The 12,621-nt window shown below is 37.9% G+C and overlaps 1 protein-coding gene across 2 annotated transcripts in view; it reads left to right on the top strand.

Moving 5' to 3' along the window:
* Window positions 1-9,471, top strand: part of ngef (neuronal guanine nucleotide exchange factor) — a 35,961-nt gene extending 26,490 nt beyond the window's left edge. For both annotated transcript variants that reach the window (XM_085370875.1, XM_085370876.1), the window contains exons 9-15: window positions 3,158-3,232; window positions 4,822-4,911; window positions 6,980-7,137; window positions 8,071-8,229; window positions 8,859-8,938; window positions 9,019-9,123; window positions 9,257-9,471. In XM_085370875.1, the coding sequence (XP_085227001.1) occupies window positions 3,158-3,232; window positions 4,822-4,911; window positions 6,980-7,137; window positions 8,071-8,229; window positions 8,859-8,938; window positions 9,019-9,123; window positions 9,257-9,471 (882 nt within the window). The remainder of the gene's footprint in view (window positions 1-3,157; window positions 3,233-4,821; window positions 4,912-6,979; window positions 7,138-8,070; window positions 8,230-8,858; window positions 8,939-9,018; window positions 9,124-9,256) is intronic.
* The last annotated feature ends 3,150 nt before the right edge of the window (window positions 9,472-12,621 follow it).

A 12,621-nucleotide genomic window follows, 5' to 3' on the forward strand; every position in this document is an offset into this window, starting at 1 on the left:
TCATAATGAGAAGACATCCAAGAAATAGACTCAAGCATGAAGAGCTGGACAGCTTGAAGAGTTGGACAGTTCTTACATGTACATCTACGGTCTAAAGAAGTTAACTGCACCTGGCAGAACAAATGAACCAGCTGTTAATGGATGAGACATACCCAGACTGGCTAAGTGAAGGCAGGACAGTCCTAAACCCTAAAGACCTGCTTCAACACTACATGAAAGATCCTGTCATTGTAGCAGCTAAGATGAACAGCTATATGGCTCAGAAAGGAATAGACAGAAAAACCAGAGGGGCAAAGCTATATCTACTGATAGATAAAGCAGTCACTCGAGACCATAAAACCAGACCAACCTGTGCACTGCCTGGATGGACTATAAAAAAGCCTATATTTATTTACTTCTATTTATTTATTTATTTATTTATTTAATCATTTGCAAAAATGGCAAACAATTCCAAGGAATTGAAACAGTGGGAACCGGTTCTCAACAAGAACCGGTTTTCGATACCCATCCCTAAAGAGGAGGAACCATCATGGAAGGATAGGCCCCTGCACAGTATGTACCACTGGCAGATAGAGGAATTGGCTGACATCCAGAAATCCCACCAGTGGCTGGACAAAGCTGGAGTGCTAGACGAAATCACGCTGTATGCCTGGAGTGAAGGAGACATCACTCCAGGCCACCTGGAGTGATGTAGTGCACAGAGGCACTAATCATGGCAGGAGAGGAACAAGTTCTGAGCACAAGATCCATAGAGGCTGGGGTCTATCACACCAGGCAAGAACCCAGGTGCAGGCTGTGTAAAGATGCCCCTGAGACAATCCAGCACATAACAGCAGGGTCCAAGATGCTAGCAGGCAGGAACATACATGGAACGCCATAACCAAGTGGCCGGCATAGTATACAGAAGTGTTTGTGCTGAATATGGCCTGGAAGTCCCGAGGTCAAAATGTGAGACACCCCAGGGGTAGTGGAGAATTGCCGAACTAAGATCCCGTGGGACTTCCAGATACAGGCAGAGAAAATGGTGGTGGCTAACCACTGGACATAGTAGTGGTAGACATGCAGAATAAGACGGCTGTAGTGATAGACGTAGTAATACCAAGTGAGAGCAACATTAGGAAGAAGGAACACACTGAGTTGGACTGATTGATGCTGTTTGGTTATTTCTAACCAAACAGTGATCCAGGAGCAGGTGGCAGTGAGGAATGCTGGTTCTCACTTCATCCACAGTTCCCATATGCGTTGTAAATAACCTCCCTCAGTGGGTTTGCTGGCATAGTAACAACCAATTCATTCTGTGTTATCAGTTATGTATGGTTTGTTCCAGTATCCCTATCCCACTACTCATCAGTATGTCCTGTTTCCTGAAAACTTGACGTGGACCTTGTTAATCTGGGCAATATCTGAGTCAGTTAGACTTCAGTTATTTGTCTCTTGTTCATACTTTGAGGTAGGCTTAGGTACCATGGGGGACCATGATTTTGTTCCAAAGACAGTGTTGCATAAACACACACCTCAAACAAACAAACAAACAAACACACAAACAAGGGGTTCTTAAACAGTTTAAGCTGCTTTGGTGTTAATCAAATTAACAACAGGTTCACTAGATGTGTAACAAGACAATTCCTCAAAAGGTGAAAGCCACTGACATTTTTTTCCTGATTGTTTTTTCACTATTTTTTGCACTTTGCCAGTGCCACTACTTGTAGCATAAGAAAACAGAAAGTTACTCTAGGTCAGGGGTGGCCAACTCCGGGCCTCGAGAGCCAGTGTCCTGCAGGTTTTAGATGTGTCCTTGATCCATCATAGCTGATTTAAATGACTAAATTGCCTCCTCAACGTTTCTTGAAGTTCTCCAGAGGCCTAGTAATGAACTAATCATGTGATTCAGGTTTGTTGATCCAGGGTGATATCTAAAACCTGCAGGACACCGGCTCTTGAGGCCTGGAGTTGGCCACCCCTGCTCTAGGTCTTCAACCTATCAGCAGGACCATAATCTGTTCCTCTGTGCAAGGAGGCACAGGATGAGTTCAAGGATAAGCCAGCAAGCCAGTGGTGTGAATGTCTCTAAACAATCAGAAACAGACTTCATGAATGTGGCCTGATGGCCCCACATCCTGTAGTAGACCCTTCTACTCTCTACCCAGAATTCTGGATCCCAGTTGGTATTGCCAAACCACTGGTGCCCTGTGGTTTTTACATATGAGAACAGGTTTGTTCAGAGCACATGTTACAGATGTGAAAGGGTCTGGAGAAGCTGGGGAGAACATTATACTGCCTATAACATCATTCAGTATGACCACTTTGATGGGTCAATGATGGTCTGGGGTGGCATATCATTGAAGGGACGTACAGACCCCTACAGGCTAGGCAAAAGCAACTTGAGGTCCAGGGTTATCAGGATCCTTGGACCCATTGTCAGACTCTACACTAGTGTAGTGGTTCATGGGTTTCTCCTGATGCACAACAATGCCTTGTCTTATGATGCTAGAGTATGCGGGCAGTTCCTGGAGGATGAAGGAATTGATACTATTGACTGGCCCCCACACTTACTTGAATACAGTAGAAAACCTCTAGGACATTATCTTTCACTCCATCCAATGCCTCCAGGTTAGACCTCAGAATCTTTCATTTTGAATGCACACAGAACAAGGGATGTCAAAATAAAACAGGAAGTAATGAACACAGAGACCAAGACTAAGAGACAAGAGACAAGACTGAGGGGACAGAATGGGGACACAAAAAGGAAATAAAAACAACCTTGCGGTAACTCAGTGCAGAAATAACTGGGACATAACAATGACACTATAATAAAAGGTCAGAATTACAACAGTACAAAATGTAAAAACTATAATACAAAGATAATCAAAACTAGAAACCACTAAGCATCCCCAAAACTCAAAACGGACCATCACAAGTAGCCTGCTGTTTTTTTGTTTCAGTTTGACTTTTTATAGGTGAATAGTTTTACATTCCATCAAATGATGTGGTCCTTTCTATCCCAACTGACTTTAAATTTCAACATTATCTACCATGCTCTTTTTTTCCAGTGAAATCTGATGTGATTTTGAAGTGTTCCTTTAACGTTTTACGCAGTGAACGCTTGCAAAGAAAATGTATATGATGATGATGATGATGACCACTTTGTCTTCGACAGAACATTCTGAAAAAAGCTGAAGAAAACTCAGAGAGGGAAGCAAATGCCATAAAAGCACATCATGAACTGGAGAAGGTGAGCAACATTTTTCATTTTATTTCCTTTTTCAGCGTTTGATTTTCTAATAATTAATTGATTTATGACACTATTACTACTGCCCCATTTTAAAAACATTTTTAGTTGAACTTGAACTTGGTGGCAGCAACATCCCATATGGAAAAGATATATATAAATCTTATAAAGTTTGTATCTGTCTTGTGTGAAACTTGTATGAAAAGCATACAAGAGTGAAAACAGATATAAGATCCCTTGAAAAATTATATAATGAAACTTGTATGTTTTGGATACTTACTAAAACAATGTATGAAAGTAATGAGAAAGTGGCCACTTTCATGAGTAAATCATGTAAGCCTTATATGATTTACTCATGAAAGTGGCCACTTTCATGAGTAATCACATATAAGTTTTTACTATTTCTTTTCCATATGGGATGTCTCGAAAAAGTTTTGACAAGGTTTATTACTGTGTAGCGTCATCGACTTTTCTTTTAACAACAGTCTGGAAATGTATGGGAACTGAGGAGAAGAATGCTTTCCCATTCTTGTCTGATATAAAATCCTAAGAGATACAATCAAAAGGTCTTATTTCCCATTTTGTTTCATTATGTTTAGTGTTTTCAGTTAGTGAGAAGTCTTGACTGCAGGCAGGTAAATCTAGACTCTTATACGATGAAACCTTGATTTTTAAAAATATCTACAGTAAGCAGTTCAGCATTTTTAAAATGCAATTCACATAAGGCATTATCTGGATGAGCGCATATGTTGTTGTATATACCTTGGTGTGCAAGGTTGCCAGTATCACTAATGAGGCCTCATATTGTCAGAGATGCAGGCTTTTGAAGCAAGCTCCCATTAGTCAGATGATCGCTCTTGTTTTTAGACTGAAGGATACAATGAATATCATTTAAAAAACAAATTTCAAATTTTGATTCATAATGCTCTTTGCACGATAGAACTTTTAGGTCAAACTAGTACAGTAACTTTTGTACCACTGGTGCAATAGTAAAATTCCAATGGTTCCTGAAAGCAACAACTGATATTTGGGTCATTACAGTAATCCCAGTCAAGGTGCCACATTAAAATCATTACAGATGTTTTAAAAAAATGTTGCAAAATAACTGTCTGACACCAGCAACATGTTAGGCTTTAGAGTATTAAACTATATTTTTTGGACGGCCAGTTTTGTGGAAACTGGTGAATCACATCTTTACTTTTGCTAACTTGTCTACAGCAAGTTAAACCAATTAGCTGCAAAATGTTCCTCCCCTTGTTTCTTTTTAGCATTACTTTTTCAGGCTTTTGTCAACTTTTTAGAGAATGTAACAAATTCAAAGTGATTAAATATTTTCATGAAATAGTCAAATGTTTTATTTTATACTTATTTCATTCCTTGTGTTGTATTGTAGCTAAAATATTGGTTTATGAGATCTGCAGGTATTTGAATTCTGTTTAATTCCATTAAAATGTTATAGAGTTGGGGTTGCAATATATACAACATACATAATAATATAACACTATGGACAGTTTGAATTTATGTTTAGTCTTTTCCTGTTTTATGGGGTAAATCATTTTTTTCTTTGTCTCTAATTTTTGTTTCTTTCTCAGATTGTAAAAGAGTGTAATGAAGGGGTGCGGAAAATGAGTCGCACCGAGGAGCTTATCAGCATTGAAAAGACACTTGAGTTTAAATCCAAGGTAAAATACATGTTATTGTAACAAGCTTTTTCAATCAAGGGGGAGTATATTGGTTTTTGGACCGAAGTGCAGACTCATTAGACAGAGTGAATAAACAAAAAATAACTTTTTTTTGTAGTTGGTCACCAGGTTTGCACACATCTCAGGAAAAATGCTGGCCCATGTCTTTTTATAGAAACTCACAGCACAATGACTTTCTTGCCTGCCTCTTGGCAACTCAAAGGTTCAGCTAACTCCACAGGTTTTCTTTAGGATTGAGATCCTCGTTTAGGTGGCACTCTCACTTGGTGTTGACTTTCTGCAGTACAGTATCACTTTTAGTCAATTGGTGTGTAACTTGGCCAAAACAATGCCGGACTCTATAATTTTCTCTGCTCCCCTTCCCAGTTCCCCTTCAGTCACTCTCTGTCTGTCTGAGTGGTGTCCAAAACTGATGTGGACTTTAAAGTTAATTGAGAAACTTTCTGAGGAAAACCTGGTCTTGTTAGAAGAGACATCCATCGCACTTTGAATGGAGCTGTTTATGTGTATTATTTCATAATAATATTTAAATTTACAATAATGAGGAACACATTTCATCAACAGTAGATGTCTTTCTGAAAGTGCTGTAGCTAAGGGTTCTCTTTAGCATTATAGCCAGGATGACAAAAAGTCAGAGTTCTGTTGAGTCAAAGCATAGCAGCAGTCATCATTGGAGTTAATTATTGCTTGGGCCACATTGAGTGCTCTGCCTCTCACCAGACTGAAACACAATAGGACTCTAATGGGATACATGGAGATGATAATTACTTCCTGTTTGGAAGTGAGGTGGTAGAGAACCATCATCTCTGCTTTTCCAGCTGAGCTCCATGTGTGGAGAGGGGTTTCTGGAGGGAGTCTGAATCCAGTGAGTTCATAATGGCCATAATCATTCTGTCACCAAGCCAATGCTAGGCCAAGATGCACTTGCTGGACACAAAAGGTCAGCATTAAGGGTCAGTCTGCACTAAGATAAAAAGATTTCATACCAGGAAGCAGACACAAAACTAAGAACTGTTTTAGACCATTAAATTGTGACTGGGACTGTAACAATCTGGTTGTGACTGTGGAGAAACGTCAGCCTTAAGATGACAGCTGTGAATGACGGCATGGGCTACAGGTTCGATAGCAAGGGAGGACCAGGGGACTGTGAAAAACACTTTTTTCCCCAATATTTTTAGTTGAATCTATGATCATCACATATTTATCAATAATAACACAGTTTGAAGGGCATAGAATATAATATTTTTTCTCCCAAAAGGTGATTACCAAATAGCTATTAGCTGAAAACTTGGGATATTTTGGCATTATGTGGAACACATTTGAAATTTGAGGAAACTAGCAAGTGGATGGTAAAAGAAGAAGTGGCATAAAAACTGATCTGCAGTAGATGAACAGTACCTGAAAGTACCTAAAAGTCATGTCCTTAAAAATAGGAAACAAAAAACATTCAGCAGAGACCTGACACAGGAGAAGAGAGATGCATGTCCACTAAAGCCTCATCAGACATGGTCTTAATGGTAGGGTACTTCTGGTAATGAGGATACAATTACCATCCTAATCATCAATGCTTCACAGAGGTCAAGTAGCAGACTCCTTTTAACATCGGGAGTTAGGTTTTCTTGCTCAAATTGCAGCAAAGAAAACACCTAACGGAGATCAAGAACTGTTTGACCTTCATTTGTTAATTTGTTGCAAGACATGCAGCAAATGAGAAGTCTAAGGAGAATTCTGGTCAAGTTCTGGTTCCAACATGTACCTGTTTCTTTTTGACACACAGAGAAAATGTATTGTTTCAGATAATTGATTTAGATTTATGGACATCTTGAGCTGGCTATTATTCTCATTGTTAATTAAACATTCATTAATAAACAGTTGTGTTTATCTCTTTGACTGAGATGTTTTCCATATCACCCAAAGCAACTGCTTTCTCTTTGCTTGTGGGTAAATGGTCACTGCTATGTTAATTGAATTTCCAAATGTATTCTGTTTTGGAACAATTCAGTAAGTCTGTACCCCTTTTTGTTTGTTATTTCTCTTAACCTTGTAGTCTGTGCCCATCATTTCCCACTCACGCTGGTTGCTAAAGAAGGGCGACGTACAGCAAATGGGTGGACCAAAGAGTACTAGGACCATGCGAAGCCGTAAGCTCTACCAGCCTGTCTACCTGTTCCTTTTCAATAATCTGTTGCTGGTCACCAAACGCAGGTAAGCATTTAGTAAAGTACTCTAACACAATAGTTTTGTAAATTTTTTGAATAGATATTTAATTGGCACCTGACATTGATTTAGGTTCAGTTCTGAATTTCAGTCTTTTGACAAAAACCTTTATTTGCTTGGTCAAATATAACACTTCTTAAAAATCTCATCAACCAAACTAAACATCCAGGGTATACCCACAGCCGAGATCTTTTTCCTGCTCATGGATGGTAGGATTCATAACATAACATAACATAACATAACATAATTTCCTTAGGGATTATTAAGGTAATCTGATTCTGATTCCGGATCATGTTCAGTAAGACACTTAGTTATGTTTGTGGTGTGATATACATGTAGAAAATTGTTTGGCCGTGCTTGGTAGGACATATATGTTGATGTCCACTGGAGCGTTGTGTTGTAGCTTGTATTTTGCCCCTCTGGTGTTCCTGCTAATTTCTTTCTGGAACAGGAGGGTCGAACCTACAACACGCTAGCTTAAGATTAGCTAGTCTAGACTTCAGATAAGCGGAAGAAAATGTATCGATGAGTTATTGTTTTGTTATTTTAGATTTTAACTCTTATTTAAGTGATTTTTATGAATTTTTGAACAGCTTGCATTATTCATAAATGGTTTTCAAATTTTCTTAGTTTCTTAGTTTTAGACTAGTTAATTAGTCTACCTTTTTTGCTAGTTTAGTCAATTATATAATTATATAATAAGCTGATATTCCCTCCTACTGTACTGACGATAAATTAAATAATGTGTTTAAAACAGCTTCACTAAAAACTAAAAGCTATCTTTACTAAGGATTACTGTTTAGACTACTTTACTAAAGTGTGCCAAATAAAGTGGAAACTGCGAAATGTTTAGATTACAACAGATTATTTTACTGTTGCTCTGTAAAACAGGGGATATTAATTCTGTTACACTGTTACCAGTGGGGACAAGTTCCAGGTTATTGACTCCTGTACACGGGCCATGTTGAGAACAGAAGATCTTGAAGACCAAGGTCAGCAGCTGGCCAATGTTTTTAATCTTAAGCTGCTTGAGAACCAAGATGAGCGTGAGGTCAACTATATGCTCAAGACCTCCAGTATGTGAGTATTCAGAGAAGAATCCTCTTAGGATTCCATTAAGCAGTTTCTATCATGTCTTCTATTTCCATTATTTGTAAAATACAGTGTAAAGACAGGAAAAATATGACAAGGCAAGAAAAATATTGCGACAGTCAAGAAACCTAAAGGACTGGGCCTTCCTTTGTATGTGAGCAAACTTTGCAAAATTGTTTAAGTAAAGCAATTTAGTCCTTCTGAAGCTTTTTACCACTTCTGAAATGTCTCCAGTTATGCCACAGAATGGGTGAAATCATGAACTTCATTGTAGTTTGTAAAGAAATTTCCATAAGTTCATGTAGGAAACAAGTCTGTGCATGATATTGATAAGCTGAACTACTGAGACAAACTAAAGTGTACATTTGCCTGGATCATTAAATGCAGAGTAAGTGCAGGTCAGTGGGGAGCAGGAATAATCATGCTCCAAGTATGGTCCAAGATCACATGTTCTACAATTCCCTCTATGGAAGGAGTCATGGCATTGGCTTGGATCTTACAGGTTTAAATTGTTTTGTATGGACTGTCTGCTTGCAAAAAAAGGTGAAAATACCATAAAGCAACGTGGTAGTCGGTTTTCTTTAAATGATTATTAATCAGTACTATCATGTGGGCAGGAGTGATAAGCTTCGATGGATATGTGCACTCACTCCTAACCGGCGCACACGCTTTATGTCTACTAGTGCCCACCAACCAGGTGAGACAGAATACGGAACCCACAAGTAAATTTCTTTGTCTGTGTAGACATGAATTTAAGTTGTCTATGACTTTTATCAGATTCTCCACAGGTGCAGTGTATTCAGTCATACTCAGCTCAGGAACCAGATGAACTCTCTACTGAAATGGCTGATGTTCTGAACCTCCTAGAGAGAACAGATGATGGTATGTAGATACAAAATCTGCTTATGTTTGTTATCAAAAACAATTGCTTTTTCTACCTAATACGTTTTGGTTTCTGCATTATTTTCTGTAATTTTGTCTTTGGTCACCTTGGGTCTGGTCTTCTTTATTCCAGGCTGGATGATGGGTGAACGGCTCCATGATGGTGAAAGGGGATGGTTCCCTAGTCGAGTAGCAGAGGAAATCCAGAACAAGGAAGTCCGAGCTCAGAACCTGAGAGAAGCCATCAGGATCCAACAGGCCCATGAAGGTGGCCTTCATGCTGGAGCCAAGAGTGGCGTAAGGGCAGGAAGACATGCACCAAAAGGCTCCATCTTCTCCAAATCATGAAGTAATCAAATGGGGGCAGCAGTGAAGAATAGCAGTTAATTTATAACAGTAATGTAACTTTATTTTTAGACAATTGCATCGTATGCCCTCACAACATAAAATATTTTTGAAACTCCACAATTGTAGCGTGAAAAGGGAAAAAAAATATAGTACTTGAGTCAAAAACTCAAACCAGTGATATTCTTTCAGGGCAAGCAAGGCAGATAAAACTAAAACTAAAAGTCACCATGCACAACTGGTGCAAGAAATGCTTCATATTGCATAAATGTTTACATGTGTTTGCAGGACCGCACATTTGTGTGCAATGGATTAATAAGTTAAATGTTGTCAAACCCCCTTATTGAGAAGGTTTTAAAACTGTAAAGCTGTAGTCATTTCATTATAAAGTTACTTTCATTACACTTACATAAAAAGACCCAACACACTACAAATGGACAAAATGATGAAAAGATGTTCATCAATTTACAGAATTTACGGAAACTATAACAATAAAAACAAAGAACGCTTTGTTTTGTTTCTCTTTGGCGGTCAAGCTATCTATCACTGTATATTATAAAGTAATGAAGTTTTCAATTATTAAATTAAATCTTGTATCAGCAACCAAGAAGGAGGACCTAATGCTGACTTCAGTTTAATGAGTTCAACAGAATGCATTCAAGAACTAAAATGTACTCAGAAATAAGATTCTTAGTGTTCATTTAAACTCACTCTGTTTTGTCTCAAGTTTCACATACAATAAGCTCTACCCTCTTTAGACTGACAACTAATGAAAAAGAAATTTGACAACTTCTGATTACAACATTGCCAGTGATTTGTATGTCAAGACCACTCTGCTGCTCTCCATTTCTCTATAACCATCATTATCTGCTTGATTCGTTGCAGACCTGTACTATAATTGTGATAAACATTTTCTGCACTTTAAATGTGTACGTATGTACAATTTTATATATATATATATATATATATATATATATATATATATATATATATATATATATATATATATATATATACAGATACAAGTAATTAAAAACCACATGCATGGCTTTTGTTGTACAAAAAGGGGCTATTTTGTTTCTAGTGTGTGTTGAACACACACAGTTCTCCTGATTTTCTCCTGATTTCTGTTCTACCACAATAACCTCAAGCTGCAACTCTTGTTTGCTGTCAAAGAAAAAACTATTCGGAGTGAAATAGCACATAAAACACAAAATTTCATGAAAACAAACACAAAAGGGTAAAAAAAAAAAAAAAAAGCAAAAGCAATTGATTTTAAATTAACTGTCTAGAATGTAACTATGAACAGCTATTCACTATGCATGACTCCAAAATTCTGTTATAATATAATGTTTGTGCACAGTAATGAAGCATTTTCATCCTTGGATCTAAAGGATTACAATTAGTAATTTGTAAGATGTATACTAATGTTAATAAAAACAGATGTGTGAAACTTGCTGATATCAACTGAATTTAGAAATCTGAAAGTTTGTTTTTGTCTACCCAGTGCAAGGAACAATACACACTTCCAGAAGCCCTTGTTGATTTGATATATGCCAGTGGAACTAATGGCATGCTTAGAGTAGAAAATATAATTGGTTTAGAAAATATTAAAAATCCTTTTTGTTTTTTTTCCACTCTCTGGTTGCATTCTTGCACTTGCAGCCATTGTCATGTGTCACAGAGATGGACCCAAAAAAACAGAACAGCTTAAATCTGATGGGAGCGCAGGTGCTCCCATTGGTTTTAGGTCAAACGTTTAGGCCAAAGTACCATAATCTTGAACCTTTGGCAGCAACCCTGTGCTTTTCAGTGATATTAGGGTCATTACAGTAAACAGTGCATATCCAAATATTGGTATGTAACACAGAAAACAACACAGCAAACAGCAAAAACAAAACAGTAAAAAAAAAGAAAAGAAAAAAAAAACATTATAAAAATAACCCTAAATGCCCAATAAAATGTCTGTTTTTGCCATCCAACTCAATCATTCTCTCTTCTCTTAACCAACCTTCGTTGTCATTGGGCTGCTTGACACTGCCTGGGATTACCATAATCACCCTAATATCACTGAAACACGCAGAGTTGTGTAAATCACAATGCAAAATAACAAGGCATAGGAGCTAATCAGGCTGAAGATCTCAGGCAATCTAAGAAGAGAGGGAAACGACAGTGGCTGAAAAAACATATTTATCCTTAGGCAGCAGTTTCAGGGTTCCTTCTGTGTCGCCTGGTCTGGCTCCTGGAAGAAAACTAACAGTGGAAAACAATATCGGTTGGTGTTTTACCGAGTGGGGAAGAACAAAATGATTAGAGATGTGAACAGGTTGGGGGCTTCTGTTGATTGAGTGCCTGCACCACATTTGCCTTGTAATGATAGAAAAAGTAATTAGTTAGATTACCCATTACTAAAAAAAGTAATAGTGTTAGTAATGCCGTTTATTTTAACGTCATTATTCCCATCACTGACTGCCTGGTTCTGAGGAAACAAGAACTTACAGGGAAATATAATATTCACAGCAGTTCATATCTTCCAGATTTTGTCAGGTTTCAGCCTTATTCATAAGTGGATTCAGTTCACTTATTTCACCTTGAAGTTCTACACAGAAGTTGTAAGCAATTCGAATCTTATAAAGCACCTCTCAACGTCACATGCTTCAACAAAACTAGTCACCAAACATCTGTACAGCAAATAATAAAAGCAATTTTGGTGTAAAATTACCATAATATTGCTGTTGAGTTGGACAAGATTCACTCACACTACGGCATATCCCACAAAATAACATCAACTGTGATGGACAAGGGCCTTAATTTTGTCAAGGCCTTCAAAAAGTACCAGCCAGTTGAGGAGGATGACTCTAAGAATGATGAGGATGAGGATGAGGTAACTTTTACAAACATGAACGATGCCTTAAAAAACCGTGTTGGTGATAATGACAATGATGATAATGTTGGTGTGGTGATCACTTTGCGACCACATCAGAGATGTGCATCGCACACATTAAACCTTGTTTCTTGAAATGATGTTGACAAGCAGTTACTATCACGACCAGAAGTAAAAGTGGTATATAGAAGTGCTACCACAAAGTGCACAGGGTTATGGAACAAGGCCAGTCATTCAAAAGTGGCCGCAGAGACAGTGGATGGCATTAT

The sequence above is a fragment of the Diplotaxodon limnothrissa genome, linkage group LG14, assembly GCF_057381915.1.
Source record: "Diplotaxodon limnothrissa isolate DT_005_m linkage group LG14, D_limnothrissa_male_GT1.1, whole genome shotgun sequence".
NCBI classification, from domain to species: domain Eukaryota; kingdom Metazoa; phylum Chordata; class Actinopteri; order Cichliformes; family Cichlidae; genus Diplotaxodon; species Diplotaxodon limnothrissa.